This window comes from Dermacentor silvarum, chromosome 3 (genome assembly GCF_013339745.2).
Source record: "Dermacentor silvarum isolate Dsil-2018 chromosome 3, BIME_Dsil_1.4, whole genome shotgun sequence".
Lineage (NCBI taxonomy): Eukaryota > Metazoa > Arthropoda > Arachnida > Ixodida > Ixodidae > Dermacentor > Dermacentor silvarum.
Genome location: NC_051156.1, coordinates 8,409,619 through 8,432,777, shown reverse-complemented (window position 1 = coordinate 8,432,777; position 23,159 = coordinate 8,409,619). Strand labels below are relative to the sequence as shown.

Genomic DNA, 23,159 nt, shown 5'->3' with positions numbered 1-23,159 from the left:
AACAGCACTAGCGGAACGCTAGCGGAGCCCGCGCCCGTGCCAAGTTACGCCAGAAAGCACGTGACAATTTATTTATGTCGCAGTTCTTTGATCTTTGGCGGTCTTGCAACATCGTCAGTTCTTATTTAGACCCAGGGAACGACACATCGTTGCCACAGCACGCCCGTCGTCGACCAAAGTCGCCAAATAGAGTCGATCAGCTGTAGCATAGTTGCAGGAAAGTGACGGTCCGACGGACTACATGTACTGGGGTGGCTTACCTTCGACATACACGTCCCTTTAGTTCACGCCTCGGAAGTGCTTGCCGTGATTTTCGGGAGTGATGACTCAAAGGAATTGCTGACACGATGAACGGAGAAGTGCACAGCGGTGGTATCAGCGGCAGTGATGTCGAATCTATGGAATCGGCGGACAGCTCCACCCACCTCGGCATCGAGTTCGAGGACTTGCCGTTCGAGCTTCAGCTACAAGTGCTCTCTTACTTGACTCACTGTGAGCTCACTGTCGTCGCACGCGTGTCTAATTCCTTCCGCCGGCTCGCGTACGATCCGTCGCTGTGGAAGCGCGTCGAAGTCGACGGTGACTGCGACGCGTCGAGCTTCGGGTCCCTCCTGGATCGGGCGCCGCTGCTTGAAGACCTGACAATGCGCGCATCGCCGCACGTGCTCGAGCTAGCAGCGCGCTCGTTCGCGGTGCGCAGGCTGCGGCTCCTCGACGTTGGTTTCTCGGTGGGCGTGAACTGTGCTGCGGTGTCGGCGCTCGTCGATGCATGCACGGAGCTTTCGCACCTCAACGTCGAAGGCTGCAAGGCCATGGACGACGCGGCTGTGACGGCGCTGTGCCGGTTACCCTACTTCGTGAGCCTCAACATCTCGCACTGCGGCTTGGTCACCGACGAGGGCATCGTGGCGTTGGCGCGCGGCTGCCCGCACCTAAGGTTCCTCAATGCCGACGGCATTCCCAGTATAACGGACAGGTATGCGCGCCTACCGGTGCAAGACGACGTACCTGTGCTGACGCACATGAGCAAAAAAAAAGTATTCGCGCGTGGTGACATGTACTTGGTCATAGATTATGCATGTCACTGAGCACTGGTAATGCGTATGTGGGCGAAGAGCATCGCATACACCAGCAGTTCCTCGCACGATCATTACGTCATATGTCTCTTCAGCTGTTTTCAGTGTCGGCCCCATATAGTGCGCAATTCTGCATTGCTTCGTTGCTTGATGCCTCACCTGCTGGTTGACACTTCCTTGGATAGTGTCATCCCCTGTACGATTTGGCCAACCTGCGGCCTCGGCAGAATATAAAAGTGAGCTGCTGCAGCTAGTAGCTATTCAACGTTTATGGTGTTAAGTTGCTGGCTGCTAAAAACAGTTTCTCACTGTGCATATGCATATTTTGCGAGAGCGTTATTTACTCTGCTTTTGTTATTGTGGCATTTCATCTGCTTGGTGACTGATTATTTCCTGTGTAATGCAATACATTATAATCGACTGTATGAAAAGTCTTGTTTCCGAACACTGTTGCATAGAAAAATCTCTTATGTCAATTCAATGGTACTGCAGCCAAATTTAATTGTTGGTTCTCACATTTTATGTTGCGCAGTTCCTTAATTCGTGGGCAAACTGTTCTAACTGTGTAGCCGTAACTTTCAATTAGTTTAAATTGATCTTTCTTTTTCTACTTTTGATCACCAAATGATTGCCCAGTGGATAAGTCGTTCTGCAGCAAAGCACAAAACTGTAGTTTTGATTTGTTGTCCAGGTGACTGCAATGTAATTGTAATGTAATGGCTGATAAAGACCCCGGCAGAACCCATCTAACGATCACTGTTGATGTTAATGCAATTAGCATTCAAGCAGTGTAACAACACATTGTAACCATTTTGTTGAAGACACCTTTATTTTAGAATTTGTAGTGATCATTCTGAAATTTTAATTACTTTGGTTATTTTACTTCTTTCCCTTAATACTGTTCATTGATCTTTGATGTCTAGCTCATATCGGAGCATTGCACAAAAGACGTACATGTGTGAGGCCGTGATTCTGTAGCGGTGCCTTTTTAGATGCTATTTGTTTTTGTGTTCCGTGAGTGGTCAGAGCCACACTCGGGCAGCATTATCAATAGTATCAGCTGGCCGTGTACAGTGGATGCTATGAATGGAATAGAAGCGATTGGAAGGCATCGCTACAAAATCGCCACTCAGGTGTAGCCAAAGGTATACAAGTTATTTGCAAATGTCTGAGGGGTTGATTGCCAAAACATACACGTAGTGCACAGGCAAAAGTCTAAAAAAAATAGTGGCACACAAGAAGGGGAGGCAACGAACAGAAGTGCTTGCCCTCATCTCGATTTCCTGTACATGCGCCTTTTAATTCGAAGCATTCTTTTCCGAGTGCAGCCACATTATTGTGGGCGGGCAGGGTATCTCGCTGCTTTTATGGACGGGTCCCGGTGATAGTGCAGCCTATCTCACTATTTTCACGAGCCAATCCTGTTGACAGTAACAGTCTAAAATTATGTGCCACAGGGGCGACTGAGTGTGTGCTATGGGTTCTAGATTTTATATCCTGCCATTAGAAACATTGTTTTACTTATTATAAATATAAACACTACAGCATATAATCTCTACATAACTGTTTGCTATCTCAGTCGCAGCCCCACCTCTACATAACAGTTACATTATTCATACAACAGTTCTAAATCATGAATGCTTCACATTACATAGATGTCAACTACAGTTAAGGCTACCATTTCTTTGTTGTCGCTAATTTCCTTCATCAGCTATGCAAGACCAAATAGCCCTACAGTTAGTCCCCCTTAAGGGGCCCTGAAACACTTTTTGAATATAGTAAGAAAGCGTTGACGATCTGTTCATGAGGCTCCTGTAAACATGTGAGCCAAATACTATTATTGCATTACATGCAGCAGGGAATTTGCAGTCTCGTGTTGAAAGCACTGAGAAATTGCTCGCTCTTGCTTTTGATATGCCGTCATGCAGCGTGATCGCAAGCAGCAGGACTCACAACAGCTGTTAGCTGGCTTTGCAATTGTGAGAACATTCTCAGTTATACAATTATTGCACATTTGAGTTAAATAAATGAACAATATATACATGTCTGTGGTCTGAAAAAGACGGAGAAACCATGTCATATTTGCAGTAGTGGTCTAGACGCGACAGTTGCGCGTTGCTGCGTCTTCTGCACGTGGCCTTCGAGATGAAACGCGTAGTGTAGATACCGCGGTCACTACGAGGTGCCGCCTCAAGCTGTCTCGCGTTAACCTTTGGGCAGGCCCATTGGGGTATTGTTTCCTTGTTGTCTCCTCTGTGTAGCTTCAAGCGTGCTAGTGGAAATGAATGGGGAGAGAAAGCCGCTCATAGCTCCGATAACTACGACTAACTTGCTTGTACTGGAAGGATGTGAAAAATTTTTGTAGCAGGAGTTTCGTGAAGCGACATAATTTAATAGTGATTTCATTATATGATCAGTTGGAAAAGTGTTTTTGGGTGCCTTTAATGCACAGACAATTCTTGCGAGTGCAACTCGCATCTGTTGCCCCGGCTCCAGCCTATTGACTGACCCTTTGGGAGTGTGTGCTAAATGATTTCAATACTAGGCATCCATTCTTAATCAATAATGCCTCATAAGGGTGACCATGCAATGCAATTAAGGGGCTACTCTGCGCACATGCTTATACCACCAAGGTGGGAATGATTCGTACTTTTGAATTGCAGAGGGAGGCAGCCTTAATGGAGATGCTACTTCAGATGGTTTTCGGAATGCTTTTGTCTGAGTTTGCTTTGCTGTCTCTCTTCCAATCGTGGTGCCACCACTTTTTAAAAATTTGTTTATGTTTACTGCGATCTTCTGTCAAGATCGTAGCAGGATAGATGAACATCTTGTCACATAAAACAAACGGACACAAAATAAGTGCAAGACAAGGCATTATTACAAAAAAATCATTATAGAAACAAAAAATAATTTAGTTTGGTGCTTTTCAAATAAGTCCTCTGTTACGATGTTCTTGCCGAGGTTGTTCCTATCTGCGATTGTTATAGGGAAGTACGAATACTTAAAGCAGTTAATTCGAGTAGATAACGGCATAATGGTGGGAGAATGATGTAGCCGAGCTGCATAGCCTGTGGAATATGTCAAAATATTAAAGGTTATACTGCCCTCTGAATAGCTGAAAGAAAAATTTTCTCCAACTAGAAGCTGTTGTCCACATGCCCCTTGTCATCTTTAGTCCCATGTAGGTTCTACACTTGTATTCATCTTCTCAAAAGCTTGATTATCTCAATAGTCAGTGTGTATTTCAAAGTAGCAAGAACTGGCTGAGTTGGAATGTGTTCGTGATCTGTCCGCGCAACAGCCGGACACAGACAGAAAAGACGAGATGATTACAGGCACTGTCTATCAACTGAAACTTTAATGCACACACGTGGACAATATATACAACACAGAAGCACCCAAAGCAGGCAAACCAAAAACTAATACCAACATGTTGCATAGCAGCACTATACAGCTCATGCACGATTACACCTGATTTAAAAAGTTAAATTCATCCTGTGTTAGAGTGATGGAGGGCTGACTTCCACATTCGTGCGCATGCTTATGGATGTGAAAAGCCTCGGCTTTCTCGTGCGTCCGCTGCTCTCTGTGCCTCTTAACAATAGTGGTGCTATCGAAAAGTGATGCGCAACCACAAGTGCCACAGTGGCTAGATAGGTGAGACCTGAGTGTACCCGTTAACAAAGAGTGATGTTCTTTGAGGCGTACGCTGATGCACCGCCCGGTCTGGCCAATGTAGACTTTACCACAAGGAAATGGAACTTGGTACACAATGCCAGTACCAATAGGGTGTAAACGTGGAATTGTGCTTTATAAAACAGCCAGCGTTTTGACGCACAGTCCCACCTTCAGCCCTTCTCTTAATAGAAGCACACATGTTGCCAAGTTTCCTTCTTGAAGATGAAACAATATTCACATTGTACCTAATGCCAATCTTCTTGATACGTTGCGAAATCAAATGCAGGTACGGAATGACTACGTATTTGCACCTACTCGTTGTTTGGGCGAGTTCCTCGGGGCTCTTTCTTCGCCTTTCATTACGCAGAGCCTGTGATCGTCTCTTTTTCGTCCCTGTCTAGTTGTTGCGCTGACGGGTCATCTGTTTTGAAGGCAGTAGCGCACCCAGGATCTCTGCCAGGGGGGGGTTGACAGTTTGCCAATACCATCTAAACAGCACTAATTTCGATTTCTTCACGGGAAATTGTAAAAAAAATGCGCTTTTTGCGAGTGTGCAGACGATTGCGCGTCTTACATCTTAGTTGCAGTACTCAAATGCGTAAGGAAAGAAAAGGGGTTAAACAAAAGGGGGTGTTAAGTCGGCCTCAGGGGGGTTTCCAACCCCCGAATCCCCCCCCGTCGGTGCGCCACTGTTTGAAGGCCATGTGTACTAGAAGCCTCACAATGGAAAATATTCTTGGTTTATTCTAGAGCACAGAATGGTTGAGTTGAATCTGAAGCAATGTCATATTGCTGGATTAGCCATTGGACAAAGATAAAACAATGAGATGTTCTCTAGCTGGATGACACGTGCTACCACATTCCTGCTCGCACTTCCTCACCACTTCGTATAGCAGTGTGAATGAGATGTAATGTGTCTCTCATGCAGCAGTATGAGAGATGCATTGCATAGTTTCTGCTGATGTGATGATGACTACGTATATTACAAACCTGAAATAGTCATAGCAATAATGAGATTTCAACCTGCATTCTATAGGACCGAATTGAAATGTCTTTACCACTAGACCTTGTTATCATAGGCTGTATTCTGGCACTCATTGTAGATGGCCAAATAGACAGCTAAGCAAACAGTAGCCATCTTGAGTCTTATTCCAATTCTTACGATGGGGGGGGGCAGCAAAAGAGGCAGCTTCACGAAGAAGACAGCATCGACGTAAAAAACAATGCAGGCTACTTTGCTATCCAACAAGATGGCGGCTAAGCAGAAAGCCTGGAAACTTCACAGGAAGTTCCTCTGCTCACAGGATAATGTAGTCACGCTTTCTTATGTGCACAATGTAAGCTACATTGTTTTTTCGTAGGTTTGCACTCTGAAAGTGCAATGATATGTGCAGCGATAGCACACTATGTTTAGCGATATATCCTTTTCTTAGCCTTTTCTTGTCGATGCAAAGTGGAGTCAGATCGCAGAGATGTCTTCCAGACAGTCCCAGATGCGTTCCTTTACTTGGGCTCACATCTGTCTTCTTATCTGTCAATGTAGACTGTTTTTGCAAAGGAGAGCGCAAAATTGTTGTGGAAATAGAAAACCAGGACAGGAAAGACTCTTCTTCCACAACACTTCTGTGCTTCCCTTTGCAAAATCTTGTCAAACCAACTAGCCCAACACCTTACTATTCTAATGAAGACTGTCTCCACTGCTGTTCAGAATTGAAACACACCCATAAACTAGGCTGATGATACATGGTTGATAGCAGCCTTCTGTTGCCTGTCTTTTTCTTTGTGGTGACAATTCTGGGCACATGTATTATTTGTACTATATCTTATGCTGTCATTTTGCCTGAGGAACCACAAATAAACTGCCAGCGATCTGTTCGCTGCCCTTCCTGTACCAAGGGCTCATTCACGCCGGTGTCTTTCAGAGGTTTGCGGGACCAAGTTGGTCACAAATTGACTGCTCGCAACTATTCGCAAGTAGTCATTTTGGCTGAAAAGCGATCATTTTGGGTCATTCGCTTGCTGCTCGATTTTTTAGTCTTGCAACTGCAATTGCAAACCTACTAAACCAATTGGTGATGGAGGAGCAGGATGTCTGGTCATTTTACATTGGCGATGGTTGTGGGAGCAGACGTGAACATCATCAATTGCGAGACATATAGGTGCGGTGATAGGCAGGTCACAATTGCCTGTGTGAATGAACATTGGTCACCTCAAGTCACTTCATAGTCACCAGTCATCGTTGGTCATTCAACCTGTATCAGTCGCCGTTGTGACCGAGCCCTAAGACTTGCCCTTTGCCTCGGCTGGATGCAGGGCGGTATGCGAGCTGGGCCAGCGCCTGGGACCCCAACTCATCTCGTTGGAGCTGGATGGGGAGGAGTTGACGGACGCTTCGTTTGAGGCTCTGCGCATCTGCAAGCGGCTACGTACCTTGGGTGTTAGCTATGCCGAGAACCTCTCGGACGCCAGCCTTGCCTGCATCCAGGCCAGAAGTTTTCTTTTTTCTTCACATAAAAAAAAAGAAGATTTCGTGTTATGTGGGCTTGTTTAAATATAGGGCGAGAAGTTTCTGGGTCAAACCACTAAAGGTCGTTCTGCATGAGTGAAGGCAAGTGTCTGCTTAGCATATAAAATATTCATACCTTTCCTCATTAAATATTCTTCTCTCTCTGTCTCTCATACTGCCTGAATAAACAATACAAATTTCACATGCGGCAATGCAAGGCAGGTGCCTCAGAGTTGCAACTATACGCGTAGTGCACGCCGACGGACGCGCCGCTGTTGATGGCCTTGCTAAGTGTGCTTGGGAAGTGAGGCAGCCGTCTGCCACAATTTTCTGCGTCATTGCTCGCACGCTTTCAGAATGAAATAAGCAACACCCGTCGCATGTTTGTGGCAGCCAAAGCTTCAAGGCATGTCGAAGAACAATCATTGCACGGTGGGGTGCTCAAATACCCGTAAAAAACTTGCTGGCAACACAGTTCCAATCATTCCCCATCGAGGCTTCATCAGTGAGAGAAATGGAAGCAATGTATCGCTGGTGTGCAACGGGAAATTTCTTGTTCTCACGCTTGCTTGTGTCATCGTGGTGTTTGTTGCACGGATAAGTGACGAAGTTGGTCACGGCCTACCCATCTTTTGTTTCGGTTTGTGCCCAATGCAGCATGCAGGTTAAAGGCATTTTGCTCAGGTTCTGAATGTTGCTTGCTGCTTCTACTGTTTGTCGATTCTTGACCGTGTTGCTCTAGCACAACTGTAGTGCATCGTGTTGTGTGTTAAAGCTGCTGAGGCTTGCAAGGACTGATGTTGCCGGTTTTATGTGGCCCGTTAAATCGTTGCACCAACTGACCTGCAGTTCATGTTTTTAATCTGTTTTATACGTGGCTTCGCGCCATGTTGAACTGTTGCTAGTTGCTTCATGCAAAACTGTTAGTTGATTTGTTGTACAAGGTTTTGTCCTCTCCTCATTTGTAAGGGGCCTAAATTGCACTGTGCTTTATCAGAATGATTATAGGCAAGTGCTTCTTTAACAGCTTTATTCTTTTAGCCCGAGGACATCTTCAATATTGGGATTGCTTGGGAAATGTTAGAAAAGAAGTAGGCCAGGGGTGAGGATTGCTGTTTGCTGTTGCATATGGTATAGCTGTTTGAATTTTGCTGAAATATTGATGTCAGATTAGTGAAGTCATTGCACCTTAATGCTGTCTGATCAGACTTACCATGCAGAATGCTTTTCGTTTCACAGCTTGAGTGCCTTTTTGCGCATGCACTTTGTACTCAATTGAATTATTTCTTATTATCTCTTGTAGTGTAGATGTGCAATGCCTACGCCAAGCCAAGGTAGTTAGCACTGGCGGCAATGCCTAAACTCGACCTTGCTGCCAGCGCTATCCACCTTGGCCGGCACTACACAACCTTTAAGTATATCCTGTGGCTTCTCTCTTCTGTAACATTCTGAAAAAGAATACTCAAACGTTGGTGACACTTTAACTCTGTACATTTCCAAGCCGGTCACTCAGGGAACTTCAACTTGAGAAAACTGCAGTGGGAAGGGAAGTTTGTCGACATACACAGTGGAATTGCTTCGGCAGTGCAGCTTCTACTCTGCCAAAAACTGTGCTTGTACTTTGCCCGGTGGCGGCGGTCGCCCGCACTGTCTCTTAAAAGCAATCTCCACACGGCTCTGACCTTTGTATGCGCTGTGCATTCGCTGCTCAGTTTCCGTTGAAGCGATAGACCACACGAACCTTCGCTCGCTGCGGTGGCTGTGGTTGCTGCCAGTGTTTTGATAGTCATTGTCTGCGGTCATTCAGTGTGATCTATTCATGTTTGCTTGTGCGCGCTGACACCACGCTTGTTAATTCAGTTAGCAAGCGAATGTGTCCAAGTTTATGCAGCCGATAAAACTACTATCCCTACTCCGAATAGCTCTCTACTAATTTGCTATCGCAATTGATGCTTCGCCTTTCGAGCGAAACTGCAACATTTTTTACATCCCCTGTTGCTCTCCGTGTTCGCTCTTTTGCTGTGCTCATGCACTCGGTTGCGCCACTGATGCACACCGACGCTCAACGCAGGAACGGGCTCTTAAGAGCTGCACTCTAAAAGGAATTGTTAATTTTGTCCACTTTCTGTGCAAGGTTCGAGTGTAAACAAGCCAGTAGTTTAGCTAGATGTATACCTGCTGATTTTGTTTACACAGTGTTCATTATTTATATTCCTTTGCTCCTTATTGCAGGGCCTACGTGAGCTCCGTCAGCTGAAGCTTCGGCGGGGGCCACGACTGACAGCGCGTGCACTTGGCCGCATGTTTGAGAACCAGAACCTGGCGAATCTCATCCGCCTCGAGTTGGACAGTCTTGCGTTGGACGACGAGGCACTCGCCCTTCTTGTCCGAGGGTGCGTGTGTCTCCGCATGCCTTGCTTGAGGATCTGCCGCAGCGTATTTGCACATGAATAATGCGACCATGGATGTCACACAAGGGGGGACTTTCAATCCCTCCGAAAAGGAAAGAAATATATATTACGATTATAATGCAAAGTGTTACCACAAGAAACAGGAAATGACGCAGAAGAGAACAGGAAGCTTCTGTCGTAAAATACAGTGAAAGGACAAGTGCATGCACAATTTACTCGTTGTCACTGCTTATGTTTTTGCCACTGTCAGCAAGCATGGTGTCGTACTCAGTGCCATCAAGGTTAATGGATAGGGAGCACTTCAAAAGTGCCCACAGACACAATCGAACATGGCAAAGCTGTGTTAGGTTGTGTGTATTTGAAGACAGTTCCATATGCAATAGTTATCGTGGTGGTGCCTAGCAGTTTAGTTCACTGCAGTTTGAAGCATCAGAAAAGATTTTTAAAATGTATTATATTCGTGTGACAAACCTGAATATAATGTGAGGCATGTTCCGAGGCCAGAAATTATGGAAAAAAAGCTTGCGTTGTATTCGTGCAAATAGCTGTTCTCAAAGCTGGAGAAGCATTCCTGGAGAGTGGAAGCATCTTTAAATCTCTTCAAATCGTGTTCAGCACAGGCTTGAACCAAGTTAATGATTGAGCCAAATTAACAGCTTACAATTTTCAACTAGTTTACAGCAGTGATGCAACACATGCTGGAAAAGAATGTAAATCTGGGAAATTTGTTGTTTCCTTGCACTAAAAGAGTGAGCACAGAACACAGACTGTTCCTGTCATTTCTCATAGTTTTGTCATGCCATTTAGTATGAACATGCTGAAACCTATATCTGCTAGGGTCATTCACTGACTTGTTGGAGTTTTTAGATGAAGCCGTTTTTTTTACATAGAATATTAGGTAACGCAGCTTTCGTTGCATAAACATTTAATTTCTTAATACCTTGTGGCTGACGCAACATGGCCTAGGTCGCTTTTGCGCCATTAAACCTGAATTAACTAATCTCTGTCAGTCTGTGTGAATGACAACAAAAAGCAGAGGTGTAATTTGTGCAGGATGGATGCTTTAAGATGTTCTACAAAAGTGTGTTCCTACTACTGGGCACATGTGTGTGTCCAAAGTATATTGGCAATTTCATGGCCTGCGTGACACTTCCGTTGCCAGTGCCATGGTGATGTGGTATGCATTGTTTTTTGCACTGCCACAGTTTTTCTGCAGTACTACTTAGAGGGAAGTTTCGTGCCGTCTCTGCGAGTTTCTTTTAAGGGGCACTGGGACCCCATGTTTATGCCAGGATATGGAAAGTTCGGCTTGTTTTGAAAGTGGCTTGAGCTGGAAAATGGACCTGGTTGGGAAAATAAAGCTTACTTTGAAATCAAATCTTTATAAAATGCCCCTGATATAACTCGCATATCATCTTTGTTCACTTATAACTAGTAATTGAAGAAAACAAACATTCACATAAAAGCAGAGCACAGCACTCCTTCTGTGTCCTCCAAATTTAACAACCTGATGGTACTGTTCACATTCGGTGTAACTGTGCATCCTAGTGCAAGCACTTACGTGCTAATAAAAAAAATATTTTGTAATAATAGAGATAGAACCACATTTTACTTGCTATGCTGGTAGAGGTTAAACCATTGTGGATGCTGGTCACCAGGCACATCCTCCAGGCGTCCTGGCACTCCAAGAAAGATGCCAATCTGAAACCCCCCTTACTGACACTCCCATGCATGTGTGCCCATGTTGTGCTCCAGCAGTCCGTGTGTGTTACGTGCAGGTGCCCACAACTGCACACACTCGAGCTCCCTTGGTGCTGGGACATCACTGAGAATGGCCTGGCTTCCATCGTGGCCAACTGCCAGTGAGTGAGGCATCTCTCTGTCCGGCAGGTTCTGTAGTTACATGTAGAGTCTTGTACAGCTAACGTTAAGCTGAAGGACAGCACTGCCAAAGGCACTGGGTGAAGAGAAAGGTAGACATTTGTATGTGCTAAGCAAACATTTATCATGTTTATAAGTGCGAGCGAGTAAGTGAATGATTAAATTTGTTATTTATTATAAACCAATAAAAACCTTTTCTGCCTTGAAGTTGGGTCGTCCCATCGATAGGTATCCGCTGCCGTCACTGGGCCGATCAGCGCGCGCCGTTGCTACTTTATCTGGTCGATCGCGTCTCGCGAGTGTCCTCACCTCAAATATCTTACACCGTGGTTAGGACACATCGTATTGCCACTGCACAGACACGTCATGTATGATGTGTGTGCAGCCAAGCTCCTCTCTCGCGCTTCGCTCCGGACAGGGTGTGTCATCTAGCGGCGGCACCAAGTTCACACCTGGTGCGTGTGTGAATATATATCCAGACACGATTGTCCGAATGTCTATGCTGCAAGTTTGATTCTGCCAAGCACTGGATAAATTTTTTATTTTTTATTCATTCAAGGGAAGCACATACCCTGTGGTACATGCCCAGTGATTCAAGTTGGTGTCACAGAGGTCCATTGACCACCTACCCAGTGGTTCAGCATAGGACACACGTATGGCACCCACAATGACTGGTAACGAACCTGTGGTAGATATTGTGAGAGGCTGACCATCCTCCACGTCCCCATGGAGTGTCCGGAAGCAGAAGCCGAAAGGAACACTTTCCTCCAGCATACTGCCAGCATATCCCTCTCCATCCACTGATGTTTCTTGGTGCGGAACCATTTTTTGACTCCAAAGTAGTTCTAGGTTTCTTGAATGATGTTGTGTTACATGTTATTATTTCAAGAAATTTGTAGCGCGTCCTCTCGCCGGAGGGTGCTGCTACAATAGTGGTGTTTTGTATAGCACATGCCTCCAGACCCTTGGAGTTCACGTAGGGGTGTGATATATTATGTGACAGTCCCACTGACACATTATAGTTCAGGCATTCCATGTTGGCTGCAGACTCATTTATACAGCAGCAGATGGATGCATACGAAAAATTAATTAAAAAATTGCCAAGTGTACTTTTTTAACCTATTTCCTAGGACTGTATTTCACCCGCTAACTCAAGGTTATCGCTCAGCGCAAGACACGCCTGCATGATTTGGGACTTACTCATATTTTATTGCTGTTTCTATCTGTCGTGTATGTTCTCGTCGAACTTAGTGTAGTCAGATTGTATGCGCAACACGAATTGCGTAGTACTTTCTGAAAGGCACGCAGGCACCAGCAATTACGCTGGAATCTTCGACGAGTCTTGTATAAAGACTCGCTTGACTTGCAGATCAGAGTTTTGCTGATCGCCCACTGCGCTATCATTGTGCTTTGAGTGTAACCTGTCTTTTTGGACACAGGTTCACCCAATAAAGAGTTAATTTTGTGATTAACAGTTTTTGCTACTGTTTTTCGTTGCTACATCTTGACAATAGTCTGCCTGTAATGTACAGTCCAGATCCTAGATGGCGCATGAATCTGCGACAGCAGGAAGAAAACAAACAGGATGGAAACAAACGGAGGGAAACAGAGAAGGAAGGAAACAAACAGAATCCTGCATTTGCATGCGCTGGAGTGAAAAAACTTTGAGAGCTGGTCATTTGCCTGGTGTGCAGAAAGACTTCATCCTCGACACTGTCTTCGTATTAGCACTCGCAAGAGTTGTCATTTAAGAAAAAAAGCCATGTGCTGAGTGCTTGACCGGCAGACATTTTTTCTATTTCCCATTTGGGCAGCGTTAGCTAGCTAAGCCAATGTAATTAATAAAGGCATTACATAATACTACAGTAAAACCTTGTTAATTCGACCCTCGTTAATTCGGAAAATCAGATAATTTGGACTTGTCCTCTGATCCCGGCAGGCATATGCATTACATTCAATACAATCAAACTCGTTAATTCGGACATATTTGGCTGCACATTGGTTAATTCGGACAACTTTCAGAGCTCGGCGAGCAAGGAGCGCCGCAAATGTGCGACACAAAATAGCAAAAACAGGACTGTGTTCAACTGACATAAAGCGGCAGATTCCGCATGAGCGGAAATCATACGTTAATGACAGCAATGCTGGAACACTTCGTGCCTATTTGTGCCTTTAAAGCTTCTATTCTTGTGTTTACTGCCGTGCAAACACCACTTTGGCCGCGTGCTTTCATAATTGCGTGGTCGCCATCCATGATTGTGTCGATAGCGGCCGCGGTTTCTTCCGCAGTGGTTGCAGCGAGCAGTAGTTTTGTTTTGACGTGGTACGCGTGTCGGTTGCATGCTTAAAAAACTGCATAGTCGCCATCCGTGATCGTGACGATAGCGACCGTGGTTTTGTCCGCAGTTGTGCCAGTGAAAGGTAGTTTCGTTCTAACTCGGTACAAAACTGTTGAGGATGAAGAGCACCAGCTACATTACATTGGACAGACGATCTGTTGGCAATCAGCTCACTGGCAAAAAAATAACCAGGATGTGTGCGCGGTAGTGCAAAGCGTGTCGCAAGTGAAGGCATGTGCCGTGGCCGTCCTGCGAAGGAAGTCGCGAGGCCTCGATTGCCGCTGCAAGAGCCAGTAAGTCACGAGACGATGATAATTGCAGCTTCTGCAATGCTTTCATGCAAAATAGCAACAGGATTTGCTCATTCATTCACTAAATGAAAGCGTGTTGACATAGTAAGCATTTTTTTCTGGATACCCATCAACATTTTCTGGATACCCATAATTCAACATTCTGTTATTTCGGACATTTTCTTCGGTCCCAAGAAATTTGAATTAACGAGGTTTTGCTGTAATAGCAGTAAGCATAATACAGTGTAGACCGCTTATAACGTAAGTCGCCGGAGTCGCGAATATCCGCACTATAAGCGGTACCACACCATAACCAAAGCAACAATTTTCAAGGCCCGCACATATGCAAAATATGTGCACCGAGTCGCCATGCGTATGCGACAGTCGAGGAATGCGGCTAGAACGTTTGCATTCAATTTACAGTCGAATCTCATTAATTTGAAATAATTCACGCGGCGGCGCCTCCGACCGGCATTGCTTCCGGCACTGCCATAGAGTAAAAGCTTAGGAGAGACCCCTCAATGTCGCGTGCGAACGAAACAAAAAAAAGCAGAAGAAAAGAAAGCAAAAAAAAAACGCGGCGGCAATTTCACCCTCTCTCAAATGGCAAGGTCGCCGATTCTGCGTTGTGCCGGGACATGCGTGTACATGCCGACGCCTCAGCCATGCTACCGTAGCCACATGTTGACCTTGCACGCTGCGGCTACCGTGCAGAGGGAAGCAGCGGCGCTGTCCCAGGCTGGCCAATGAAACTGCCCACGCCGGCAAACGCCTGCTTCCGGATAACGGCAGAAAAAGAAACTTCGGGCAGCTGGCGCCATGCCGGCTGGAGCGGCGGCGCCTGCACGGCGGCGGGCGCGCACGGTGACAGTCGAAAGTGAGGGAGCTACGAGGGAGGGCGAGGGGAGCCACCGAAGCGGCAGAGTTGCCGAGGCGAAATTCGCTTCCCTGCCGCCCTCCTCCCTCACATTCCACGGTCTCTGCGTGCGCCCTTCGCCGTGCCTTGCCGACGCCGCCTGCTCCCTGAAGTTTAGTTTATTGCTGTTATCGTGAAGTGAGCGTTGGCCGGCGTTGGCAGTTTCGTGGCCCTCGCTCGCTATGTGCGCCGTTGACTCGCACTCAAGATTCTGGTTTCAGCCTCACTGGCTGTTCATTCGCACCACGTGCCCTTCTCCTCCACTTCGTCTCTCTTTCTTCCTCGAGCACGCCTTGGGGCGCCCGTTTGAGGGGAGTGTTCGCCGTCTCCTCTGACTTCCGTACTCCCAGGCAGCCGCACTGTAACTGGTATTTCGTTTCCCGCAACTGCACTATAAGCGATACGTGTATACATGAAGTGCTATGGGAAAATTACCGGGAGTCTGAAAAGACCGCACTATATCTGGTCCTGCACTATAAGTGGTTACGTTATAAGTGGTCTATACTGTACTGGGATAAATAAGGTGGGATAAATACAGCATTGAACAAGAAGATACACAATATTTTGCATTGTGGCGCTTTATGGCACCGTCGGTAACCAAAATTTTATTCATCTCTACCCTCTTGGCTGTACCATGGAGACGGATAACATTTTGGTCATTGACGGTGCCATAAAGCTCCACTTTCCACTTCGTTCATGTCATGCTGCTGCTCATTGCTGCCTCTCTCTCTGAGCGTTTGGGCAAGCCAGGGTGCGTACAGGTCTTTGAAATCCTTGAAAACCCTTGAATTTTCAAAGTCCGTTTTCAAGGCCCTTAAAAGTCCTGAAGTTTTTTTCCTTCCTTGAAAATCCTTGAATTTCGTGAGCAATGCACTCTGATATCAACATTGCGACCTCCTTTCTGTGGTAGATTGGCGTCGATCTGACAAGCTCCCCATTTCAGAAACAGTACGCCAGCGCAAGCACACATGGTTCCGTTTTGCAGAACTGCAGGGAAAAAAATTAAAGGCTTCACCGTGTCAAGCTGCGAACGGAGCGAGAGACCCGTGCCGTGCTTCAGTGCTGGCTCGGCTGGCAGTGTTTATGCTGCTTTCCTCACACTATCGTCCGTTTCACTCCTCGCCCGTCTGTCTGCCTTGTCCCACTTCCACTCTTGCGTGCGTAGTGAAGCTAAAGAGAGCTATAGTGGAGCAACTTTACCACTGATGCTCAGTGTCTTTGGGCGGAGGTTATATTATTGATGATAATATAAGTATAATGACATTGCCTATGCTGAATGTTTTATAAATGTTTGATGAACCAACCCAGCTAATACTGCAGAAGCCTGAGCAGCTGTTTTGAGTGTTCGTTGTGTTAACTTTTAATGTTGCGGACTTATGAAATGATCAAGACATGTTTTACAAAATTGCAATATACATCTATTTGTTATAATATAATGGATGTGTAGCAAGACTACACTGAATGGTTCAGAAATGTACGGTAAACTTGCCCAGCTAATACTGGAGAAGTCAGAGTAGCTGTTGGGAGCATTCATTGTATTTCCTGAACTTTTCTTTTTTGGCATTGTTGTGAACTTGCAAAGTGATCAAGGCTAGACATTATTAACATCATTGGGATATACAATTATTTCTTTGTATTTTAGTGCAATAACCCTATGCTGAATGTATTGAACATTTTTGGTGAACTTTACCCAGCCTTTACTGGAGAAATCTCAGCCGCTGTTGTAAGCATTCATTTTGTGTTGTGATCTTGGGAAGTTATCAAGGCTAGACATTTTTATTGTAATTGTGATATACATTTATTTATTGTAAGTGCAATAAAACTAGTCATTTTTGGAAACGTTGGAGTAAGGAAATCCTACTTTGGATGCCGCTTTGAGCCCTTGAAAAACCTGTGAAAGGTCCTGGAAAGTCCTGGAATATCCTTGAATTTTTGCTTTGGAAACCTGGACGAATCCTGTGGCTAGTGGATGCATGTGCGCAATTTTTTTTTTATCCTGTCCTTTGGTCACTTATTATATATTAAACCTGTAGTAGCATGCCAAACCTTTTGCTCAGCTAACCACCCCAACCATTGTTAAAATTTCTCAGTAGCACACACATATTTTCCCTGCTGGTTGATATTAAGATTCCTTGTGATACATTCTTGTAGCACACACTTTGTGTGCACAGTGGCTGGCTTATGTGATGGGAATAAAGTATGATGGCAATGCATGGTCAAGAGACTACTGCCCTAGACCAGCGATCTAGCATAGCAATAACATTTTGAGCACATTAGCTCACAGGACCCAAATGCAAAATATCCTATCTTTTTGGGCATTACTGTATGAATAACAATAATGCTTGGGCCCCCATGTGGGCCTGCAGTATTGTATAAATAAAAATAAATAAAAAAAAGTACAATCAAAATGGCATAGCTATGTGTACAAAGCTAAACAAATGCTATGAAAACTGCAAAGAAAAACGAGTTTTCAGTCATTTTAGTTCAGCATTTGTAATGTCACGGGGAACAGCTTTTGAAATTTTAAGGAGGCATCACCACCACATGGGGGTCTTTCACTTGTGCATTGCATCGTCGCATACCAAGCTTTGGCTTTGGGCAAAGGTAGCCTATTTGCCACTTGACCTACCAGCTAGTCTACTCCATCTGGAGCTTCTTTAAAAGAGATTTGCCCACCTCGTGTTGTGTGCAGGAACCTGGTGAACCTGGTTCTGCTAGGCCTGTTCAAGATCCATGGCTTCTGCCTGGCCGAGCTACCGGCACGCATGCCCCGGCTGCGGTACATCCACCTGGAACAGTGCAACGAGGTGAGCAGCAGGTCTTCCCCCCTCATCAGGCAGGGCTTCCGCTATGCCTGCCGGCCTTGACTTTGAAATGCAAAATGGTTTTTGGCTGGGCTTGTTCATATGACAGCGTAATATGGCAAATGGTGCAATAAACAGGACAAAAGATTAATGGAACAGAGAACATGGACGATCACTTCAAACTAAAGTTTATTACGCAGAGGCAAAAGACATAAGCATGTTTGTGTGTGTTTTTTTTTTACATTTAGCTTGTTTCCCTCTGACATTCTTTCACCCCTGCATGATAAAACTTTAGTCGGAAGAAGTCGGCACCCGTGTTGTCTTCTCCCTTAATCTTTTGCTACGCTTTTGCCGTATTTGTTTGCCGTATTAGGCCTTGAATATTTTTAGGGCATTGTTGCTGTACAGAGGCATGCTTTATTTAGCTTATTCCCCCCCCCCCCTTCCCCCCCCACTATGGTTGTAAGGCCATGAAAACCACCAGATCTTGCAGCTGTGGTGCCCTCTCCCGCGCTGCACCTCCTTTTCTAGTACTGCTGCCACCGGTGTAGCTGCCATGCAATTGTTCAGTGCACCACAGCCGTCGATTCTCAGAACAGATTTGCACTGCTGCACCGTGGTTCTCGATTGCAGCATGGTGTGGACGAAGTGCCACCGTTGTTTAATAAACCTGTGCACAGCAATAACATTTTGAGCACATTAGCTCACAGGACCCAAATGCAAAATATCCTATCTTTTTGGGCATTACTGTATGAATAACAATAATGCTTGGGCCCTGGCGATGTAGTGCAGCTGAGCTGCATAGTGTCATGCAGATGATGCTCGTGCGGCGCGATGTTTGCTGACACAGTGTGTGCTTCCAGAGGTCACCAAAATGCTCTCCGACTTCTTGAGCGACGCTTAAACACAGCTGGAATAACCTCCAGTGCTTCATGCTTCGAAATTATTTGCAAGGGGCAAAACTATGTGTTTTCCAGCTCTCGTCAGATTTGCTTGATTACCTCCTCTGTCAGACAGAACAAGCTATGTACTTCACGGCGGCGCCATTGAACTGCTTTAGAAATACACTGAAAGGCACTAGAACTCGCACTCAAGCGAGAAAGCAGCTGCATGTGCCAGACCACTGAGCAATTAAGCCAAGCAGAAAACATGGCCTGCACCTTGGCACTCTATAAAAAAATAAAAGGCTTGTGCCGTGCTGCACTGGCACTGCCTAAGTTTTTTTGGAATTGGTGTCATAAACCACATGTGACTCAAACTTAAACCACTGTGTGTCATGTGACAACTAAGATAAAAACCAGCAAAACCAGCACTTGAGGATGATTGTTCACCTTATTGGCTCAGCAAATGGCTCTTAGTGCAACAGTAAAATGTTGCTGCAGCCAGCTGCACAGCACAGCATGGCGGCTGACCCCAACCAGACACTGGGTAGCACCTAAGGCACTGTTTGGTTGTGCAACAGTTGCCTAGGCTATAGAGAAGCCTCTGCTCCAGCCGCTTGTTAACATCATGCACTCCACACTTTCCTCTTTTGCATTTTAGAGCGCAGCTCTTAGGCACCCGTTCCTGCGGTGAGCGTTGGCGTCCTCGGCGTAACCGAGCGAACGAGCACAGTGAAGGATGTGATGAGCACAGCGAAGTGCAGTGGGGGATGAAAGACGGCAAAAGCGAAGAGAGTGTAAGGAGGAAAGCGGAGGAGGAGGGTGCAACGGAACCATGAGGCAGTAAGCGGAAGAGGAAGGTATGGCAAAAGCGTAAGAAGAAAAGCGTAGTGCCGCGCAAGAGGAGCTCTGCGGCGACGACCGCTACAAGATGGCTCCAGAGTAGCGCGCGTCGTCTGTTTACTGATGATGCCGATACCATATACGGAAATAAAGCACTGCATGAGTAGAAGTCTGTCTGCAGCGGCTGCTGTGAATCACACCCACGCTCCACCCTTGCACTGCCTCTCATGATCTCCTGATTAGCAAGGCAGTCGCGCCACACTTTGCTCTGTTCCATCAAGTGATAGATTGTCGGCGCCAGCTAATCCATCGCAAAATGAAAACACGTATACATAGAACTGTGATTAGGGAGTGTCGTAATTGTTGGTGAATGTTTTTTTTTTTTTTTTTTCCCTGTGTTATTCTGTCTGTTTCATGCAAAAAACTGTCTGGAAAGGCCAGTTCGTGGGCAATAATCTTTCAAGGTTCGCAAATTTTAAAAACTTCAAACATCCTGGTTGCATGCTTCGCCTGTTGGATACATACGGCTACTTGGTCTACATGTTGTGCATGTGTGCACGCTTTTAAAATTATTGTTTTGGTTATAGCGCGGATATTCGCGACTCCAGCAACTTACATTACAAGTGGTTTACACTTATATGTTGTCCTGTCAATAAACCAAACCACTTAAATGTCAATGCTTGTATACTTTTTGCCTCTCCTGCCTAGTTATACAAAACCATTGGCTCAGAACCAGTTAGACCAAGGTATAACTTTATTTGGCATGAGCACTGCAAAATACATTTGTCTTTTTCAGTCTGTTTTCTCGCAGACAACTTTTTGTGGCAATGAACAGAAAGTTGTCAGGATGAAACTTCTAGTACTCGTGTTACCACATCAACTAGTCTGGCAGCACTTTTGGTTTCTCGGAACAGATACTGATGCAGCGTAGCTTCTGCTAGTGGCAACTTTGCATTTGCCCAGACGTGGAAGAGTAAAGCAAAAATATAATTCAAATTTAACACGCAGTGGTGTTTTATTTTGCTGTTGTGAATAAGGTGCTTATGTTTTATCTTCCATGGCCTAAACTAATGCAGTTGAAGATGTGGGACTTTCTTCAGAAGGTGCTCTTGCTTGTGCCCGCTTTACCCCTGTAGCTTTTCTTTCACTGCATCAGAAAGTTGTCTGTGAGTATAGCCTGTATTTGGTGTCACTTGTAACTCCAGGCTATACACCTGTTGCTTCGCCTAATGCCAAAATTTTTCTTGCCAGGTGGTGGATTTATTATTAGAGTCGCTGGCCCGGCGGCTCCCGCAGCTCAAGGTGTACAACTACTACGGGGAGTTGGTCGTCCCCTTTGAGCACTCACCGTCGCAGTCCTCGGCAGGATCGTCGCCGTGTGTGGAGCGGCATCCTGGTCTCTCCTCGCCTTTAGAAAACCAGCAGTCTCAAGGCTGAATACAGCTGTGTTCCCAATTGTTGGCAGCAACGCGCACGCTGAGACATGTGAGGTACTACATGGGGGGCACTTGGCTCTTATCATATTTATGACATCAACCGATGAGAAGCCCTATCTCAAGTTCTGCCCTTCTGGCACCATCTCTTGGTACTAACATCAGGTTGCAGAAGGGGCACCTCATTATCAGCAGCAGCAGCAGTCTATTTTTATGTCCACTGCAGGCCGAAGGCCTATCCTGGCGATCCTCAATTACCCCTGTTTTGTGATAGCTGATTCCAAGTTGTGCCTGCAAATTTCTTAATTTCATCGCACCCCCTGATTCTCTGTACTTCCCTTGCAACCATTCTGTAACTCTAAAGGTCCACCGGTTATCTGCTCTACTCAATGTGTTGCCTGGCCAGCTCCATTTTTCCCTCCTAATGTCAAATGAAATATTGGCTACTCCCATTTGTTCTCTAATCCCCGCCACTGTCTTCCTGTGTCTTAAACTACATTTTTCGTTCCATCGCTCACTGTACGGTCTTTCACTTCTTCTCAAGCTGCTTTGTTGACCTCCGAGGGACAGAAGGGATCCCACAGCCACCTAACAAATACAAACTCGCCACCCAACTTGCTGAAAGACTGCTGCCCGTGTACCAGCGGCTTTCAGACCCACAGTTGCTGGCACGGTGCCCGAAGCGGCAGTACACAAAATGCTGCTGAGGGCATGCACTCGGTCATCTGGTCAGTGTTCTCAAAATACCAGCATGCATCATTTTTCGCTGTGATACATGAGACCGTTGCAAGTGCAATTTGGGAAACTTGCAAGCGTACAGTGAAATCTGTGCTACACTTGAAATGTGTGCCAGCCTTGTGCCCTTGCCCTCCGGAGCCGGCTGCTGAAAACACCACCATCGAACGGAGAAAGCTTCTTAAAGCCCATCAAGATAAGCAGCAGAGGTGCAGAAAGGAACCCAGTGACAAGGACACCAACTTTTATAACCCCAGTGCTTTTTAAACTGCTTCCAAAACTTTTTTTGAAATGTTTTCTCAACCGTCTTTTTTTTTTTTTTTTGTGCCTGCCACCCTGCTCTTGGAAAGCATGGCAGGACAAAGGTTGTGTGGATTTTCACCCCATTTGTTTTACTGTAATCCCTAGAATGTACTTTAGGGCAAGACAGTCTTAAATTATTTTCTTCTTCGGCTTCTGATTTTTCGCTCTCTTTTTAGGATTCTGCCTCCTCGCTACCTGATGTTGTACGGTAGTGTGCATATTATGTTGCTTGCAAAAAAATATTTAAGAAATAAAAACGAAATTATGGCACTGTCTTGACCTCAAGTGCACATCTGGGAAAGCATAAAAATTTATTTGAGCAATCTAGCATGTTTTATCTCTATGCTAGGCATTCCACAAGCGAGGAACATGTAAATTTTTGATGAAATAAATACTACTTGGATATTCATATGAAGCTTTATATTTGTCTGTTTAATATCATTTTCAACACCTGAATCAACTTCCCGCACCATGCAGCAAAAACAAAAGTTTAGATTCCCCCCCCCCCCCCCTAATTTATATGGCCATGATAGGTAGGAGTAGCCAAGAATGGTTTCTATAGATAAGAAAACGTGCTTGATGAGGCTGTGTTCAGAGAAGGCTTGGTGCACATTCTGTGTCTGTGACTTAGATTTTGTGTCTCGGTGCATGCACTCGCATATGCACAAAAGATGCTTGAAATATAGAGATGCCAATGGCAAATAATGTCTACACAGTGCTTAAGTGGCAAATGCATGTGAGTTTATCTTGCTGAGACAATAATGAAATCTCACCAGTGAGTGCTCTATTTACACGAATAAAAGATGCACTTCTCAAACTTATTTTCAATATGGCTGGAGCTTTCTCAATTTTAATTCAGATAATTGTTCTCAGCTAAGATGCTACCAAGTGCTTATTTATTTATTTATTTATTTATTTATTTATTCATTTATTTATTTATTTATTTATTTATTTGTACATACTGCAGCCCTATAACAGGGCTATTGCAGGAGTGGGTGAATACAGGGGTGAACAAAAAATAAGTGAAACTGAACTAAGAATCTTACAACATTAGCAAATTCAA

At 45.3% G+C, this 23,159-nt stretch overlaps 1 protein-coding gene across 1 annotated transcript; it reads left to right on the top strand.

Moving 5' to 3' along the window:
* The first annotated feature begins 31 nt into the window (after positions 1-31).
* On the top strand, positions 32-22,514 carry LOC119445305 (F-box/LRR-repeat protein 20). Its single transcript, XM_037709619.2, has 6 exons — positions 32-976; positions 7,068-7,239; positions 9,493-9,653; positions 11,450-11,533; positions 17,790-17,904; positions 20,877-22,514. The coding sequence occupies exons 1-6, from the start codon at positions 348-350 to the stop codon at positions 21,060-21,062; spliced, it is 1,347 nt and encodes a 448-aa protein (XP_037565547.1). The 5' UTR covers positions 32-347; the 3' UTR covers positions 21,063-22,514.
* Positions 22,515-23,159: the final 645 nt, after the last annotated feature.